This window comes from Wasmannia auropunctata, unplaced genomic scaffold, assembly GCF_000956235.1.
Source record: "Wasmannia auropunctata unplaced genomic scaffold, wasmannia.A_1.0 LD336090.1, whole genome shotgun sequence".
Taxonomy (NCBI): Eukaryota; Metazoa; Arthropoda; class Insecta; order Hymenoptera; family Formicidae; genus Wasmannia; species Wasmannia auropunctata.
The window spans coordinates 1805442-1826177 of NW_012026800.1; the positions used below are offsets into that span (position 1 = coordinate 1805442).

At 43.3% G+C, this 20736-nt stretch overlaps 1 protein-coding gene across 3 annotated transcripts in view; it reads left to right on the forward strand.

Annotated features, from left to right (window-relative positions):
• Nucleotides 1-20736, forward strand: part of LOC105447875 (ensconsin) — a 164506-nt gene that overhangs the window by 80733 nt on the left and 63037 nt on the right. Inside the window, exons 1-2 of one of the 3 annotated variants that reach the window (XM_011686130.1) lie at nucleotides 16813-17110; nucleotides 18528-19170. The exons of 1 other annotated variant lie outside the window; for it this stretch is intronic. In XM_011686130.1, the coding sequence (XP_011684432.1) occupies nucleotides 19008-19170 (163 nt within the window). In that variant the 5' untranslated portion in view covers nucleotides 16813-17110; nucleotides 18528-19007. Of the gene's footprint in view, nucleotides 1-16812; nucleotides 17111-18527; nucleotides 19171-20736 lie in introns of those variants that run through there. One more of the 3 variants, XM_011686131.1, reaches the window with a different exon arrangement.

Genomic DNA, 20736 nt, shown 5'->3' on the forward strand with positions numbered 1-20736 from the left:
ATAGCGCACGATAGTGCGTCGCTTGCGCGATACAACTTGCAAACACCGAACTTTACTTTCGTGCAGCTTACGAGCTTCAGTCTAGCAGCTTGAGTGTACCGAGAGGCCCTCGTCTCAACCGTTAATTGGTCTGCAACAATAAACTCCTTCGAGAGCGGATCTATTTTCCGCCTTGTAACTCTGAAAGGATTTATTTTGAGCCTCTGCAGAAGTAGGCAATGTCGGCAATAGGAAATCGGCTTTCGAGTTCTGTTATCGAAAGTGCGAGAACTTTTGTTATGAAATTCCTCTCGTCTCTTCTCGATGCTAATTAAATCTTCAGCAACTGTTAAACTGTACAAATCGTGCTTATAGCAGTGGCAATGATTGTCATATTTGATGAATTATAAAAGATTTAATATAAATGTGTAAAAAAAAAGAATTTCTTTTATAGAATTTAAAGAAAAGAGATTGTCGTAAGACAAAAAGTGACGTTAATAAATTTTTATTCTTATGGTATATCTGCTCTCAAACAAATGTACGAGTACCATCTTACTTGTTAGGCTATTAAAGGCATCTTTCTTTGTGTAATCTACTTGATGCAACGCGTGCTGAATAGAATTGGAACTAGGCTGCGTAATTTTTTTCCGCGAGGTCCAAATCGCGGGAATTTTTCTGAAGTTTAGAAAATCCCGTTACCTTTGGGAAAGAAAACGTTCCCTTCGACACGATAATGCCCCGAAATCGATCGTTAAGGTCACCCGCGGACCGGTAAAAAGACTCCCTCGGTCGGGCGAGAGAACCGGTTTCTCTCGGCGGTCCAGCACGTGCCCGATGATGAGGCACCATCGTCACGAGGAAGCGAGACGTCTCTCCCCAATTTATTTCTTACTTTCTCCGTCTCGCTGATCCTTTCACGCCCACGGCGCCACATTTTTATTAGGAACAAACGCTGCGTTTGTCAGACCACTGACGGCGAGCCGTCCCGTTTACGACACCCCGCGTCTCGGTAACGTAACAGCTTTACGAACGTACTTCTCGCGGGAATAAAGCCGTTTCTCTTGCATAACTGTATCTCCAGTATCTCGCATAATAAACACTCATCCTCGAGATGAACAATTTTAATTATTTGACAGTGACTACTGATTTTATTGGAAAATTATTATGTTACTTAATTCATTCGATTACAAATTATTTTAGGATTTATTTCTACCTTACTCTCTAAAAGTGAATCAGTAGATCAGTGGATTCACTTTTAGATTCCTAAGTCTTATTAAAAATATGACGGCGGATATATTCTCTAAAAGTGAATCAGTGGAATCATCGCTGATTTTCAGTGTATTTTACAACTATGATAAACAGTGAGTGATTTCAATATTGTTTCAGTGATAATATACTGATTCAAACAATGAATATCACTGAAAGACAGTAAATTCACTGTCAAACAGTATTGAGAACTGAAATTCACCGTCTTTCAGTGATATTCATTGATTGAATCAGTATATTATCACTGAAACAATATTGAAATCAAGTCACTGTTTATCACAGTTGTGAGTACACTGAAAATCAGTGATGATTCCACTAATTCACTTTTAGAGTGTATATATCCACCGTCATACTTTAAATAAGACTTATGAGCATCTGCAAACACCAAATTATGCGTTTGCAAAAATTATTTTGTACGCAGAGGATTGGTTTTGCTTCAAAATATAATGCTGAATGTACGGAGCCGTGTTATAGATGTTGTGTTCGCCACCGCGACCGTAAGTCTTACTCGATACGAGGCGAATTGCCGCGTAGGGAACAGGGCGGGAACGAGAAGACGATCGCGAAGGGTGCAGTTAAGGAGTACGGCGGTCGGTCGCCTCGTCTTTCAGGCGTGTTGTTTGAGCTGCGGGGGCGAGACAATCCGCCCACATCGTTGCATCGAACGAGAGTCGCGTCGCCGCCGCGCGTCTCGCTCAGCATTTGCATTTTCTTCCTACCCTTCGTGATCGGGCAAGAGAGCCTCGGCGGAACATCAATGCCCCGTGATTCAACGGGCCGTTGCCAGTACCATTTATACCGATTGTATTTAAAGAAATCAATAAGCATGATGTAGCCGCGCGCGCTCGTCTTCGATGTACGATAGGATTATACGGTGCGTCCCGTCAGCCGTTCGTGAATAGCGATTTCACTGACAAAGTCTAGGTCGTGTAAACGTGACTTTCGTTATTACAACTTACTCATACGTGTTACTTTGCGAATAGCTGAAAAGGAGTCTTAAATTTCATCTTTCGCCAATCTTGCTGGAGGAGATTAAAAGGCTGACTTTTTAAGGATTTCAATAATAGAGTTTTTTTTCGATACACGGAAAGAACAATTTTGCTGGATCCAGATTAGAAAATAATTTTTGTTCAATAATTAAAATAATTTTGTTGGAAAGTCAACATGATGGCTGGAATATCAAAACGTTTTATAGTAATGCCTATCATTTTTAACTTTCCAACAAATTATTTTGATTATTGAACAAAAATTATTTTCAGATCTGTATTCAGCAAAATTTTTGGATCTTTCAACAAAATTGTTCTTTCCACGAACAGATATTTGCAAAATTAATATATTTAGTTTATCACATTAAATATCTACATTCTGAGGATGTTACATTTATATATACAGGGTATCCCGAAATTCGCAAATCAAAATATCATAACAAGAAAGTCTTCGAAAAATTAAGCAAAAATGTTATTTGTAAATTTTTAATTTAAGCAGTTGTTTTTGAGATTTAAAAGGTTAAATTTAGCCAATTATAGATTACGATTAAACGGAAACATGTCCATGAACGCATCGATAGTGTTAGTGGTCGTGCACTTTACGCGAGTACTAATCTATAATTATGGCTAAATTTAAATCCTTATATTTCAAAAACTATTGCTTAAAATAAAAATTTATAAGTAACTTTTTTTCTTAATTTTTCGAAGACTTTCTTGTTATAATATTTTGATTCGCGAATTTCGGGGCACCCTGTATATTTCGATATGTATTTCAGACTGTATATATAAAAAGGCTGACTTTTTGAGGATCTCAATGATGAAGTTTTTTTTCGATACGAACAGATATTTGCAAAATTAGAATATTTTGTTTATCGTGTTAATTATCTACATTTTGAGGATATTACAGTTACATATATTTTGATGTATATTTCAGGCTGTATATATAATTTCTCTCTCGTTGTCGGTAATTGTAATACAGGTTCCTACCGTGGACACAGTACAGGTTTCTGCCGTGCAGATGGTACAGCAGAAATTCTAGAGCCGCATCAGCGAATGATAGCCATCCGATCGATGCTAACCCAGCAGTAGTTGATAACTTAGTGTCCGTCGGTGGCTTACTTTACTGTCTACGGATATGAACGCGATATCCGCGTGATTACAGCGCATTAATTTAATATCAACATTACGCAATTATTGAAATATTAATAGTATTTTACGATTTCGAGTAGAGCTATGTCGAAACAATATTACCCTCGGCGTCCATCTTAATTAATAATATGAGCAACAGCGTTCGTTCATCAATTTCATTTCGCATCAGTCATAATGAAGCATTTTGCTCTTTCGTACATCATGATTCATCATTCGTATTTTCTATCAACATCATCGTAATTAATTAATAATATTATGCGAGAATGATATTTCAGCATTAACGATGTTAAAAAAGAGAATAATAATACGCGGAGGGAATATCGTAGACGTCGCTTTCGTTCGACGTTACGTAATGCCTCCCCCTCCCCCCTCTCTCTCTTACTATCCTATCCTCGCTCTTAATTATGCATAATCTGCAGCATCGAGCTAATTAACTGCAATTTACGACCGTCTGATGCGAGCACGTCATGAATTCGGTGGAAAATCTCGCGTCTCTTTAACGAGCTGAGCAGTCACGATGAAAGTCCCTCGCGCGTTCAACCCCTCGCCTCTTTCACTCATTTTAATATCGCTCTCTGCGGTTCCCGCCGACCTGCGTTTTAAGAAAATTAATCCCTCGACCATTTTTTTTTTTTTCAATCGCGACCTGATCCCGTTAACGGCTCGTTGAAGTGCTACGTGAACCCCGACGATGTTAAAATTATATACCAGAACTGTGCTTTCCCTTATGTACAGACATTTTCACAGAGGCAAAAAGGTAGGCGTTCTCCTAATGAGGTGCCTTTTAATTATTTCGCTCTGTAATTAAAGCGGACCTATTTCCCTGGTAATCGTTAACCGTATAATAGCGTGCACAGAATTGACGTGTGCGCGCGGATTATCATTCCTCTTTCCTTCGCTCAAAAATTCGATCGATTCGATACTCCCGACGACTTTCGCAGGATAACGACGTCCACGTAGATTGTACAACAGCTCGCGTTGTTATATAAATGAACAACGATGCGGAAAAACATTGGCGATCGCTCAGTCGGCAATGAAATAAAAATAACCGTCGTTCTATAACGCACGCGACGTTGCTCGTTTTTTTTTATCTAAAAGGCACTCCGCGGAGTGCGGAGACTCGCGCGCGCGGCGGAGCGAGAAACAAAAGGTTGGCCGCGCGGATCGCGACCGAGATTTTTCCGATTCCGAGCCGCGCACGCACGGACGAGAGCCTCTGACCCACATTACGAACCCGCCGCGGTTGTACACCGCTCCGAGCTCCATCACCAGGCTCTCCCGGTGTCACTTCTTGCGCCTGAGCGAGACTGGCACTCCTCGCGCTCGTTGCAAGCCGGGGATTTGTTTTCCTTTAGAGAAGAAACAAACTAGAGAATATTGCGACGTTACGCGAACGGGAGCGGGTGAGGAAGAAAAGGAGAGGAGGAACTAATCACGTTGTCACGGACGCTCAGGCAAAGCGCTCAGCTGCCGCTGTCGCGCGCGATGATACCTGAGCAGGGCTGTGCTGGCCGTCCGTACCTGATGGCCTAGTTTCGCAGTCCGTCGACTAACCTGCGTCAAGGTATTATTTCCTATCCCCGGATTCAATCCGTAACTTCGAGAAATGGAGAAATTTCTCGCAAGGTTCATCAAGCGCCGATAATTATCTAGTAATTATCGCGACGACCTCGTTCGCGCGATATGACGTACGTATACGTATCTGTGCGTATCGCCCGTGCAACGAAACTAAATAATAATTAATCCATCTGCTCCAGACCTTTTTTTCTCTTCGGTGTCGTCGGTATGCCGCGATGCGGGATTCATTTCATTCATTTCGCTTCCGTCCGCGGAAAAAGGGCAAGCTCTGTTCCGCCCTTCGCGCGTCAGATGAATTTTCTCGAAAATATGAATTCCATTCCGACTTCCCGGGCTCGCCTCCGCCCGGTTCTTTCGCCGTTCTTTTTCTGCGTCGGTCGTTATTCCGGCCGATGGAATGCAAAAGAAACATCGATCGATTATGCATACGAGCACAAAGGAAGATATTGCGGGACGCTTTCGAGACCTTTTCCCTCCCACTTGGCATGTTATATATCTGGCTTGAAACGATTATTGCGCGACATTATATCAACGAACGGCGATTCCGAAAATATCCTTCTAAAATGTCCTGTAATTACATTCGCCAATTTGCAATTTGTATTCTCGGACAAATTTTAGGAGCCAAGAATTATCTCGATTGTTCAAATTAAATACGATAAGGAACATTCAGACAATTTGAGGGGGAAAGGCGAAAGGTATGAAGGTACGAGGCGGAGGCGTAGGAATTCCCTTCCCAAGGACATATCGGCGGGCTCGATTCCTTCGCAGGTGCGTCGAATGATCTCGGTCTAACGTATATCGAGATAACCGCGTGTACGGATGCGTGTCGTACAACGCATATACATGCGTTACGCACGACACGCACACGATTGTGACACAATCGCCGCGGATCGCGTTCGACGCAACCGCGCGGGGATTTCCCACGCGATAATTTGCCCGCGAAATTCTTAAGAAAATATCGGGAAAATATCAGTAAAACGCTACATCGTGTCCTAAATACTGTGAGAACGAGCGGGCGCATTTTGCGCGCTATACCGATTGTTTTTTTTTCGCGTTAATTAAAGACGCGATATTACAGTAGCGAGGAATCGCGATCGGTTCGAAAGATCTCGTTTTTTCGCTTAAGAATTAGATAAATCTTGGTTTACCATTAGTTTTTACATCTATCGATTTTTCACAATTTTACGAATGGCTATAAAATAACAAATTGCATTTTTCTTTTTCAAAACGCCGGATTCGTGGAAAGTACGAAATGCTGCAAGCACATAACTGCACTTTTCGTTCATCGACTGGTCGGTCGGTCGGCGCCTTTGGCAAACTATGTGAAAAAGTTACGCCGTAACTTTGCTCACGCCACACGCCAGCGACGAACGCGTTACGGCCGTTAACGAGAGAGGCTTTTTCTTACGGCACAAATGTCCGCGTGCAACACATCGTGACAGTTTCTCGTAACTTCCACGGTAATTTCCACGGTTCTGACTCGGTAAAATTGGCGCTTTAAATCCTGCGACTTCCTAACGAGACTGCGCAAATTCGACGGAAATGTAACGCAACCGTGTGCGCCTATATCGCTACGTAATATGTTACATCAATATTAATACACGGAAAAGAACCATTTTGTTGAAAGGTCTAAAAATTTTGCTAAATGCAGATCTGAAAATAATTTTTTGTTGAATCATCAAAATAAATAATTTGTTGGAATGTTAAAAGTGATAAACATTGCTATAAAACGTTTTGTTATTCTTGCAATCATTTTGACTTTCGCACAAAATTATTTTGATTATTGAATAAAAATTATTTTCAGATCTTCAGCAGAATTGTTCTTTCCATGTATGAGTCTTAAAATTAAGATAATAAAGTGGGGAAAAAGAAAAACAACGTTATCATCTAAAATTTAAGTAAAGCATTAATCGTATTGCAATCGAATTCATGTTATTGGAGAAAAATCGTGCTGCACACGGTCACGTAAGATCGCGAGCCGAATTTACGAGATCGATACCATCTTCGAAAATGCCTCCAAATATATCGACTCGGAGTCGATTACTCGTGCCGCTTTTACGTGGCAAGAATCCTAAAATTGCAGTCGTAAGATTTCCTGTCGTGTTTAAGCGTTCGTGTAGCGATTAACGACTTCAAACGTAAAAATTCGAGCAGCATCGATTTCCTGCCATCTTTATCTTATCCTGTTTTTTCTCATACCGTGAAATAGCTTAATAATTATAATAATATAACGTAATTATTGATGAAAAATCCGTGCAGCTTTTTGCTCGAACAACGCAATAAATTGCAGGACAAATGTTCTTCGCGCTCGGGCGAAGTGCGTTTCTCGTGCAGCTGCGTTGCCTATTATTCCTATTATTCCTATAGGCAGTCTTTATTACGAGCCAAGCCCACTGATCGTACTTATGAATCAGATAACAAATTCTATTTCCCCTTAATAAACCCTCTTATATTCCACGACGTCGTCGCATATTCGTTTAATTGCCACAATTTATACAGCGAAAGTAGGAAAGGGAGAAACAGCGCATTGGGAGAATAATTCACTTCTTCACCGACTATAATAAGCGACGTTAATTTACATAAAAATATTCCACGTACTTTTGTCGTATGACGTGTAAATACTCTTTAGTTTACGTCATCGCGCTTGCTGTAACTTTAATAAATATCTATCGACAAAAACGGAATAAAAATAATTTCATTTCCCCAAAAACATAATATATTACCTTCATCCATTTGTTTTATTTCAGCTTACTTTCAAAATATTCTTTGCTCAATATTATTACGGTTATAATACGTGGATTGTAAATAAGTAATTTTATGTAAGTCAAACATTCATGAAAAATCATGTAATATTTGATGTGATAGAAGAAAAATATAAATCAGCACACGAGAGGTTTTAATAATGGTGGGAGCTTTGAAAAAACTGTATTTTCCCTTGATTTATTATTAACGAAATAATAAAACAATAAAAATTGTGAGTTTTCAAACTACGTCATTTGCATGTCGAAAATGGCATTACACATGACACACGATAATACTTCTTAAAATGTCGAATTTGTTCAAGATTTCGTAACTACTCGCCTTTGGTAATTTGATTTGCGATCTCGAGCCTAGAATCTCGCAAGAATGCCTTAAAGAGTAAAAGAGACCTAGGCCAGGAATGTGGATAATAACCGCCGTGAATCAAACGTCGAACGCACAGACTATGCCGCAGAGAACCTGACCCCTTTACGCGTTATTATTTACACACGTTGATTGCGCGTCGATCAAACCGATTTTTTATTTTATCGCACGTGCAGGCGAACATTTCGTCATCGAACGTCTCGAAGGTGGATTTATTAATGAATTTTCGAAAAAACGAGGCAGGTTACGGTGAAAGTTACAACATCGATAAAAATAAGCACTACATTCACGATGGTAAGAAAAAAAAGAATTTTAAGAGAGGGAAGGGTTTAAAATAACAAATAAAACATTCACGCAAGTCTTAAGTCCACTTCAGATTAATTCAGTCTATAATTGCGTCTGATTTCAGGATAAAGTTCTAATTTTATTTTATATAATATATATTTAATAGACGTATTATATTTCTGAAATGTCTTTCGTGTTACATAAAATTGTTAGCAAAATTTTAATCCGCATTGCGACACGAATTACAAATTGTCTAGAGTGGATTCCGAGATATAGGTCTCATCGATCTGGTAAATTAATAGGACTCAATCCACTTCGATCCTCATTCATCATCCCGCACGAGTCTCGAGTTACGTCTCTATTGAAATCCGCGGAGCTTCGGCAGCTTCGTCCCTCTGTCTGCTTTGTTACATCGACCGATTCGCGAGTTAGGAATTAGCTTCCTGCCATCTCCTTTATTGTCCCGGATGGTTCTTCGCCGAGTGGGCGGCGAGTTTCTGTGTTTCTCACCCACGGTATACCTCGAGCCGTCGCTCGCACGCTCTGTATTTCCCCGCAAATCGCTACGTCGCTCCGGTGCACCGGTTCGTGCAAACCGTGTAGACGGCCTTGCCCGGAGATACACACGCCGGTCACGTCCCTCCGTCCCCTCCCTTCAACAACCCACATTTTTACATACACGGCCGGCCGCGCGCACGAGTCGCGCTCGCTCATTATCGTCGCGTTTACCCGTCTCTATATCATTTCGTAATGCCCCGAAATAATACAATGAGTCATAATGTATTTTCATTCATAATGGATTTCGCGGGATTAACATAAGTGAACCTGATAGAACGCGGATGTAACGAAATTAATTAGCTTATCGTTAGTGTTGGAATTAATGAGTTACATTATGTGGAATTTATTTTCGTTTCTATATGCCCCGAATAAATTATGGATGTTTCCTTTCCTATTTGATTTTAACAAGGTAATGAAATCCGCTGTCTAAATAATCGTGATCTAGACCTGAACTATTTGGCTTTGTAATGAATGATATCTGATGATCCATGTATAATAATCTCTATGTACCAAAACGGTACCACGATGCAATCAGACGGATGATGCGCAGAGCCCTCAAGAGCCTAAACGAAAAACTAGTCCTCATATAGAGATTCTGTCTTTGCAATGTCGCGCTACTGAGATCGTGGTATAATCGTGAGAGCCCGGCTTCGCTGACGCCTCTTACTTTTCAGCTCCGCTAATTCGATATCCTTCAAATTCGCGATTGCTCTCTCATCTGTCCCATCTCGTATGGACATGCGGATAGCGCGATATACGTTCTAAAGGCGAGCTAATAGGATCGAATCCGGCCGCGTATGATTTCCCGCGAAATGTACGAACGATGATAATTTAATGCTTCTTGCGTGATTGGATAGAAAAGGGAATGAATTTCTAGGTGAAATTTATGCTAATGCCTTCAAAGATTGCGATGTCGATGAAGATAATCGTTTCGATATGTATAAATACCTAAATAAAGATTTTGATCATGAAATTCATGCTTTTTATACTCTACAATTATTCTTACAGCAAATATTGAAGATAAGAAAATTATAATTCTGTTAGGATTTAAAAAACTTTCGAAGTTTCTCATGTAACAATAAAAATGCATTTGTAAAAAGGACGCGTAAAACGAGAATTTCTTTACTTACACCAGAATGATCCTCGTTTCCGGACAATTATTGAGAAAGTCGTCGAAATGAGTTCAGTCGCGCGTCGTTGCAATCAGCCTTATTTTTATCCCATCATAACGCGGAGTGGAATGTAGATTTATGTTTATTCAGAAAAGTCCCATTTCACGATGGTAATATACCGCGGCATGGGTTATTGGTTCCCAATAAATGTCGGGCGTGCTTGCGACATGCGGCGGGCCGCGATGCGGGTCACTTTTTTTCCACCACATTGCCGTATTAACCGGCCATATATCGGCCTTTATTTGGCACAACGCATTCCGCGGAATACATTTCCCGACGATTTAAGAACTGGTCGCTCGACTTTTACGGTCAACGGCGGCGGCGGCGGCGGTACGGCAAAAGGCAACCGGAGGAGGAATCGAACGGAACGAGTTTGCATTCGCGTAAAATCACGCTGCCGGTGTGTAGAAAGTGCATTCGGGGTATATCCGCAATAACGCACGTTATAAACGAATGAAACCGCCGACTGGAATAATCGGGGGAGAAAATGCCGAGCTTTCGGAAAAACGACGACCGTGGGTGTGCGTAAAAGGAATCGGGTGATCAACTACGCTTGACGACTTGACATGGCACGAGAGGAATATTAATTCTGTGTCAGATTTCCACACATACATACACACACGTACACAAATTATTTATATAATATTATTAAAGATGCAGCCACTCTCAACGAGATTCCTATTTTTTTGTAGTTGTCCAACACTTTCTTATGTCAATTATCTATTCATGAATTATTCATCGCGTCCTGACTCGCTGAGCTCCGCGTGAAAGTGAGAAATGGATCCGCTTTTATCGCGGATATTTTCACAGCGCTCGAAACGGCGCGGCGGCGGCGCGGGCGGCGACGCGCTCGTCGGAGGCCAATAAGAGAAACGGGAAAGGGCACCCCGGTTCTCAGTCATGTAAAACATGTTACCGTTTTGTTGTCCGAGGACCGTAACGTCCGGCGCGTCGCCGCCGCCGCCGGTCCGAGATGCAATTTCACATGTGCCGTTGCATCCTCGATGCATGACTCGCGCGCGCGGCAACTTGGTAGGCCACGTCGCCGAGTTCTGTTAAATTGAATGCTTGCGCACCGGTGACGATCTCGATTATTGCGTTTCCACCTACGCGTCTTCCGTTTCCTCTGCACACGCTCCTCGAGTTTCCAGTTGCATGTTTTCTTTTTATCTTCGCCATTTCCGAGGAGATAGCCTTCAGACATAGATATTTATGTACTTTAATCTCGGAGCTCTCGCAATATTTTCCTGACGCAATTTTCCAATCTTGAGAATCCAATCGTAAAAGTACAGCTCGCGATTGGCTGATGCTTTGAAAGATTATGACATAAGGCAATCGTCACTTGGTCGATAAGGGGCAACGATTTCACGAGTATCGTCACGTAATCCGCGGTGCGTGTCTAAATTGAAAAGTATCGTCCGATTCTTAGTTTCGCACTCGGCGGTTGCACAAGTAACTCTAAAACGTCCGGGGTAACACCTTAGATCGGATCGCTTCGCAATTCGCATGTGCGGCCGCATGTACGAACTCCGGGCATGCAAAAACTTCCTAATTACTTAACGATTTAGACCAGATAGCACATTTTTATTAATTAAGGCAGTATATAAATAAAAAATGAGTTTTAGCTTTCGCTGACCTACTCCATATATATCAAACACGTATATATGAGTGTAATTTTTATTCTTATTCTTTTTATAATTTTTTAATTAAATTACATCTTGCTTTCACTTTTTCTCTAATGCTTATCGCACTTACAAAAACATGTCTATTATATAATGTATAAATGTGTATGTAATGTCCACGATGTTTTAACCACGACGAAGGAATCGTGGATTCGCTAAGTTTAAATGACTGTGTGGATCGGCCATTTCTGCGAGAGTTCACGCGGCAGTTTCGTAACGCCGTCTCTGTAATGCCACCTATTAATTACGACGCTCTATTCACCTTTCCGCTTAAAACGAACTCGTTCGATAATTAAGTTTTAACGTGCGCTACATGTAATTTAACTTTTTACATTAAGGAATACTATATACACGTGTTTCTGGATCTCTTGTAGAAACTTTCCTGTAAGAGTCCGTTTCTTCAAGGTATCTTTTTTTTTACGTATTTTATAGCTTACGAATTCTATCCGCTCTATTTTGTCTCTTTTTTTAGTAATACTCGTTACAAAGGTTTAGTGATTTTATGCTTTCACACAGAGCGGAGGAAAACTTCGAGATTGCAAATTGAAAGGTAAATGTCGCAGAAAGCGTACTCTAAATAGATCAATATCCTTCTCAATATTGGATAATTCGGTCTTTTAGCCTTTTAAAATAAATTTTGATTTTAATTAAAATGATTTAAATGACTTTTTCACTAAGATGAAAATTTTATTAACATCTTAATTAATATTTTCGATACAGAGTAATATTCACCGAGATGTAGATACTCAAGAGAGCACATATCTTCCAAAGAGGCAAGCTCGCTTAAGAGTTAATAACGACGGAGGACCGCTCGTATTGTAATTTTGTCCCCCGAGAGAACCACAAAGGGACAATCTCTCGTACCTTTCTCGCGTCCTCAGAGCGACCGGTCCTCCGGCTCGCGCGGATAAAAACAGCCACGAATTAGAATTTTAAATGCATAACCCCGTCGACAATTCGCGAGGAACGAGGATTAACGACTCGAAGTTTCGCATCGCGACAGGGAACTTCCTAATGGCTCTTTTACGGACTCGCTTAAGTGCCGATAGATTTCGTGAAATTCATACCCGGACGCCGGTTATTTTCCGCGGCATCGCCGCTAATTACCACGAGGCTGGCTTTGCCACGCCGCTCGCCCTTTGATATGGTCTCCGCGGGAAACCCATTATTAAACCGCGGCATCGAGCTGCGCATTCACCTCGGGGATCGGCGGCGCGGGCGTATCGCGAAATGGATGGCATGGAGCTCGATTTACATTTCACGTAGGACTCTCGATTTAAATTCAGCTCACGGACCCTCGCAAAATCTGTTATCGAGTCGAGTCTTTTCGCGACTGAATCGCGCGATGTCGTGATTGAAACGATTTTGAAATGTAATCGCATATAATAATTTGAATGAATAATTTTATAAATATAATCGTACACACATATACACACACGTATCTTACAGGAATTAGGAATTAATATACGTTTTACACGTGTACATTATTATCGGCAAAAGTCCGCTTATACCGAAGTGCCTTTTCTCAGCGACGATGATCGAGTCCGACGCTAATGTCGACAACGCTATGCGCAGCGGTTGCGTTGCATCGCGGCACCACCACACGGCATTGCAAGGTCGCCCGGCCGCGAAAGATCGCCGGGACGTGAATACCACGCGTTGCATGACGCATAAATCGCGCGGCGAAGGCACGGTACGACACACAACGGTGCGCGCAAGATGGTGGTCGTGCCGAGACAAATCTCTTGCGTAAGCACCTGTGCGCTATCGCGTCGGTGCGCGCAATCCTCGATGCAAATCAGTAGCCGACACCTTAATGGGCTCGCGCGTTGCAACGTGACCGCAGCGCGCGTAAAATTATGCTTATCGTTGGCTCTCCTAAGGCTCGACTAGGTATACCTCGCGAGAAGCTGCGCGCGTGATCGCAGAAATATTACTCGCGCGTCAAGGGTCGCCGATATTAGTGAGGGAACGCGAGAAGAAACGGGAATTCAGCCGTCCGTCCGGTACGAGTTTTATTCTTCCTGTTTCATGCGCGCGACGCGCGTTTAGAATCCTTAATGAAGCCACCACACTCGCTCGATTTCGGCTTACTCACGCCACACGTCACTCGTCTCCGGCGGCTCACCTACACACAACACGCCACGTGCGTCACGTCGAATTTAGAACGGCGTGCCGGATTTGGTTTACAAACCGGGTTTCCGAGGCGCGCGCGCGAAAGAAACGAGCGCCCCGTAAAATTTTCCATTCATTGAACAGCCATTCACGCGGACACTCAACAACTTCTTCCTCCTCTCGCACAATACTCTTATTCTCCTCGCGATTGGAACTTACCGAGTCACCGTCGTCTTGCGGTTTTCTAGCCCCCCCGCGACTTTGTGCCACCGGTTCTCTGCGAACGGTTCGCGGAATAGCGAACACGAAAGGAGGAAGTCGTATCCGCGCGCGCGCGAGATCGACCGAAGAAGAAATCGCGAGCTATTTCAAGACAGCTCGTTTCTTCCGAGCTTTTCTAAAGTTCCAGGGAATATATACTTCCGCGCTTTCTCCGTTCACGGTCATTACCGTCGCAGCATGCAAGTGTTGCATTATCGATGGAGATTTGCCCGCCGAGTGTATATTGGATGCGTGCGTCGCGATGTAATGTAAGCGCGATGCTCGCCGGTATGTGTTTCCTTGAAACCCAATCGCGGAACGCGAGGAATGCGTTTCCTTTCCGAGGTAATCTCGAGATTATACGTACGTCATAGGTATAATGAAAATTGGTTTTTCTACCAGGTAGTGAGAGAAATTTTTCAACGTTGAAAAACAATTTGTGGAGTGAGAACCGGAAGCCAAGTGTATTTTCCCGTACCTCGCCAGAGCGACGTCGGGATTTGAGAGGCGCGACCGAACGGTTATGTGATTCTCCACGTATTTTCGCGGGCGCGACGACACGAAGCTGGAGGACCGCGATCAGGGTCGTTACTTACGGCCGATTCGACTTAACGGGTGATCTACGACCGCCACGCTTTAACGCTTCTCCCCAAGAAGGGCTCTCCCCGCGAAAAAAGAAATATCGTTGCTACCCTCCCGCATCCGCACAACATACAGTTGATCCAATAAAAATGCCCCTTCCACCCGCTGACGGCTATCGTTGCTGACAAATTGCCGAGCTGTGCTCTTCACACATATTGGGTCGTACGTGTTGATTTTCAAAATCGATGTCGGACGAAAACAAATACTGCACGCACGCACGGTTACAGCGATCTTCCGACCGAATTTGATTCTTTCCCTTCCGATTCGTGTGGCAAACATAATAACAGCGTTTATTTTCTCTCTGATCAATTTCACAGACAGTATACAGTGTATGCGTGTGTGCATTATCCTATATATGTATACTGTAAAAACAAATGTGGAGGAATAAAGTTGGAGCAACGGAAATTCATCGTTGTTTTCCAATGCAATAGAAAGTTTTGTAAAATGAAAAATTTAATCGAACGCTTTATCGACGAAAATAAATTGGTATAATATTTACTTTTTCGTCACAATAGTTTGTGGGCCTCGAAAAAAGATTGGCTACGATTTATTTATGATGTCAGCATAGATCTTCGTTAGCTTGATCCTTGAACGGTTGTCACTTTAATAATTTACGGAATTCACGGACGATTGCTCTTCATTCGCGATTATAAAGATATCGGCGGTGCACCGACGCGACGCTAAAATGAGTATCAGCGAAGCGTGAGCAGATTATGCTATCGGTATTTCGCTGAAGAGGAAGGTCCCATATAGAAATTACAGTAACTAAACTTTCTCGTAAAATACACTTTTGCTTAAATTCTTAAACAAATGGTCTGATACGCTCTTAGAAATACATCCAACAAATTTTCTATATTCAAAAATTTAATTCTTGCTTGCTCAAGAATTTACTTAATAACTCATGTTATACAATTAAATAATTTTTTTTAATAGATAATGAAGGTCGATAATTTTTGTAGACGGACAAAAATTAATTGAAATTAAATGATTAAACGAAGTAAGTAAGATTCCTATCATACTTGCAATCAAGAGAACGTCTGTTAGCGTCGCCTTTTAAGGCCGTTTTCGTCATTCCCCGATTGCCGTTTATACGCTCCGTTGTGCTCGCGGAGTGAAACTCTCCAGCATAACCATAAACGGAAAGTCAACGAACCGTCAGCTGACTTTTGATCAGTCTTTATTGCTCGATCCTTAATGCGGAATTTTTGGTTTTAATTCAATAATAATAAGCGTTTTACGGATGTCTCTTCGAGCGTATTGCCGTTACACTCTTCTTAATAGAGCGCGGTGAAAGTAGAGGGATATTTATACTTGCGCATTTCTAAGCGTTACGTTCTTCGGCGGCGCGGATCCAAATTAGGCGTGAAAGTCTTCTTGCTGTCGTATCTTACCGGCATTCGGTTCTATTATTATTATCATTGACAAAAAACAAGTTAATAACATGGATACCGTTTGGTTTAGCGTTATACAGGCTGAAATTTCTATTTCTCTATTTCTGATGTGTTCTCGTTATTCTGATATTGCGAGAATACACGAATCCCGGATGCTGGAAGTACACTTTCGGGCACCGGGAGTCCCCAAAGTCATGAATAACCCGAACTGCCATATTACTCCGAGCCACAGAAGGATCAGGCGTGCATATCTGAGATACGTGGACGGAGAATTCGAGGCGCTACTCCCCATATTTCGTCTCGGTCGTTACGCGATCTCCACCTGTATACTCGCGACTGTCTCACGTTGCACGGCGCTCGTTTTGCAAGGTACGTGCATCGGCAGGTATATAATACAGGTGTTCTCTCCGCGCGCGTTTTCCCCACTCCCGGTTGTCGGGCGACAAACGGCAAACGCGAGGCACCTTACCGAAGGTAATACACCTATCCGCGGAGCGGGTACCTGCGGAGCGGGACATGCCGCACGAGTGGGAGAGAAGTGCCGAGAGCGCGGAAAGAGAGCGAGCGAGAGAGAGGCACTCGCGCTAAGGAGAGGGACCTGTACCTCTTCCAGCGAGTCAGTCACACACTCGCGGGCATGTTCGACGGGGACGTTCGGGACGCTCGTCAAGCGGATACGTCGCGTCGTCGCGACGATGTGTACAACGAGTGACGTCTCGACGTCCCGCATCCGCGGGGATACGTTACTCGTGGGATGTGACGCGACGCGTCCTTGAACGTGAGGTACGGCACGCTTCTGGGAGAACGGGAGCGGCGCGAGGGATTAATTTCGGATCCCTCGGGGAATACTCTGCTCTGGATATTATCGAACTTCTACGAACTGTGGTTGTGAAACGTGCGTTGTCTTCTCAGTGAAATTGCCGGTAAATCGGGTGCGCTCGCGCGCGCATCGCTTTCGAGTGCTTTGTTGTATCGAGTGCATATTATTGTGCGCGCCGTGCGGGAATGCAACGTGTGGGTCGGCGCGCGTTGCGTGCCACCGCGTGCGATTTGCCGGCGGAAAAAGGGAAAAGTCGTGACGCACGAGAGGGAATTTCTAAATGTGCGAGGTCGCGCCGCTCCGCGTGGCGAATCCGGGTGCCCGTCTCTTTAAAATCGGCCGCTTCGCGAGATACACCCGAGAGCGAGATACCGCTCGTACGTTTACGCTCACGCAAGGGTGCTAATTAAATTTTTCTAACCGGTTAGTCCGGATCGATCGATCGAACACACTTGCAATCTCACGCCGCCTCGCGCCTGCTCGCGCGCGCGATTGAAGGCACGGTTAATTACGTAAAAATGTCACGCGGAGAAATCATATCGTTCGACAGTCGGAATTCGGCTCGGCGCGCGTGAAGTCCTTTCGAGAAAAAGTTAGCTTTTTTCACCGCAATTTTTCATCTGGATGCAAATCGAATGGAGATCCGATTGACAGACGAGAGCGAGATCGGGAGACTGGGACACTGACAAAATATCTCAACAAGTTTGTCTTTGCGCAGTGACATTTAATCTGTGTGTAAATCGAAAAAGGGGACCGATCGACAATGTACTTTTATAAACTTCTGAATGTTTTAAAATGGAATAGAAATTATAGTATACGTAGTATGCGCTAAGTTTTGTTTTGCTTGCCGACATTTGGATTTTCGAATATATGAATGGAGATGAATGAATCGATAAGTTTGTATTTTCAGGAATTTCGTATCTCGAAATCGGAATTCATATTGAAACGTAAGGCAAATTTATCTTCGCGCTGCTGAATTTTTACAGCTCTCGAGAGGCCACTTAAGGCTGAATCTGTCATCTGCGATTTTTGCAGTAATTTATCCGTCGATCGATCTAGCCAAACAAATCTCGCGTGTCCTTTAGCTACGCATAATTAAAATATTATTAGCCGTCGTGAAATTGTATGCTGCCGAATTTATCGACTTTGATTGCCGCGTAAGCTGAATTCGATGTCGAACGTTCGATGATTTCTCGATAATCCCGACCTTTAAACGCTCTCCGGAGCAAGTTATCTTTCGCTGAAACGCTAGATTAAATTTACACGCTGACGTAATGCGCGATCGCGCTTGATCGTAGGCAAGCCTCTTTAAAAGAAAAAAAGATAGTCACGATCTTGAAACGTCACGTGTTGTTATTTTTTTCTCTCTCGGGTCGATTGAAATATCGTGTCACGGCAACGTGCCGGTGTGTGACACCGACCACCGTGTCGCCGTAGCCGATCTGCATTTATAGTAAATACCTGTCGATCCGTAAATTAACGATCCTAATTAAAATTCCGTTTGTATCGAAATTTTACAGCGGATGATAAATTAAATAATTACACAAGAACACCGGCCAGCAGCAGCAGCAGGTGATTACGCGAGCGCCGATCGAATCCTCGTGCTCCGCGCGGGCGATGTACCTTTCGCTTTCGACGGCGATTCGTTCGCAACACATGAACGTTTAATCAGCCGTTCGCGGCAATTACTTCGTTAGCTCGGACATTTATCGGCCGTAAACGAGAACGGCGAATAACGCAAGAGCGATCGCGGGAGAGTGTATGAGCAGCCGAGTGGAACGTTGAACGCATCGTCGAGGCACCCCGCGCACCTCCTCGGGGAGATTGTCATAAGTTTTACTACACCATTCCGCGGAACGCGAATAACATCGCGCGCGCGCGCGTTACGATGTAACGCCGTGTAGAAGCCGTCATGCCGGGCGACCGCTCGCGTTTCCACTCGGGACATTGCACCGGCCGCGAGCACGTGTGTCGACGCTGATGGTGGCGACCAGGATGATATGGGAGCCGGCAAAATGAATAGAGAGATTCCCAGCAGCACCCTCGCGACCTTGAGGGGGATCCTGGTGAGCTCGTTGTCGAGGGAGAACCTCGGCCCGCACGATTTCCCCGTTCACGAGCACACGAGGCATCGACCGCCCAGAAAAGTGCACTTTCACGAAGGTAAACTTGGAGATGGAAATCGAAAACATTTTCGAGATAATACGAGCCAATACTTCTTTTTCGCGAATAAAGCGTGCGCCATCTGTTTCTTTCTGTGGAGGGTAATTTACGTAATTACCTTCGTTCTTTACCTACGGATTTTGGAAAAAACACGGAGTACGGTGTGTTTAACGAAATATTTTCCCGAAATGGCACGCACGTAAAGAGCTCGATCAAGTTAAGAGCCGAGGCGCAGCGGCCGAAATCCAATTTACATACGATTCGAGGTTGCGAAGAGCGGGCTTGATTGCACCGGGAGCGCATTAAGTTCCCAACATTGAGTGCGTCCACACGTTGCGCGTTCCCCCGTCGTGATCGTGCGATAATTTAAATATAAACGGAGGAAGCGCGGCACGCCCATCGACCGATGACATTGTCGATCGATTATGTCGATCCCCGTGCGATTTATGTACACCATAATCGTTTATGGGACAGATATTAACGAGCCGACTCCCGCCCGTATCTCTCCCACGGTATCAATTTCCGCGAAATTAAAATAATTTTGTTCCCGCGGGGGTGGCAATCCGGCCAACCATCGATTCGCGCGCAATCGACGAGAAGTACTGATTTCATTTTATTAATAAACAATACTGTACTTCATTTGAGACTCTTGAATTTTTATCAAGTGATCTAAAATGAAAGTATAAAATTATCGGAGAGCTCCTTGAGAATCGGAGTCGAAGATTTCCAATTTTCTTTCCTCTTCACGTATAGCTTCTGATTCAAATTAATGGTAAAAACTTCGAATTGACTATGCATCGAGCGTTAAGTGGTGGCTCGCCTTCGACGTGTGCCTCAAGGATATCCTCCGGTTTGCACACACGCTTCACTTACGAGTGACATTGTGCGCGCGTTAACTTATTCGACCGGCAGCGCCGATGAAATAACGACGCGGTAATTTTCTCGGACCTAATTGACCCGCCTTAATGAACAGTCGTATAATGAGCGCCCGAGAGGGAAACTTTGTTCGGTACACGAGTGAGTTTATTAATCGCGCAGAAATATCTATAATTCGGTGACCGGCGTGCGCGAGAATGTCATGGACGATCACTACGTGACGAGGACGTCATTACGTCAAGCTGGGAATTGCGTCAAACCGAGAGTTTTAATATTTACTCCGTGCAATTTAAATGATGATATTGGAACGTTTGTTACTGAAATGTAGATATCAGGTTCAGGGTTGGCAAAAACCCAATTTTTTTAGAAAAACCCAAATTTTTGGGGTTTTTGCGGATTTTTGTGGTTTTGTGGGTTTTTGTGGGTTTTTGTGGGTTTTTTTAGTACAGCCATCTATTGTTTTAAAAGCGTAGTATCTGTTCAACAAAATCCTAACCTGAAAAAATCTTCTAATGTAGATATTACCAAGATTTAGGACGTGTTAGTTTTTCAACTAAATCAGGCTGGTGTTTCAGTTTTTAGCTAGTCTAGCTAGTTTAGCTTCTTATCTAGTCTATCTGACTGTGCTATTACAATTATAAAGTGTAATATTACCTATATTTTTTTCTGGACTGATAGTTATAGTATTCA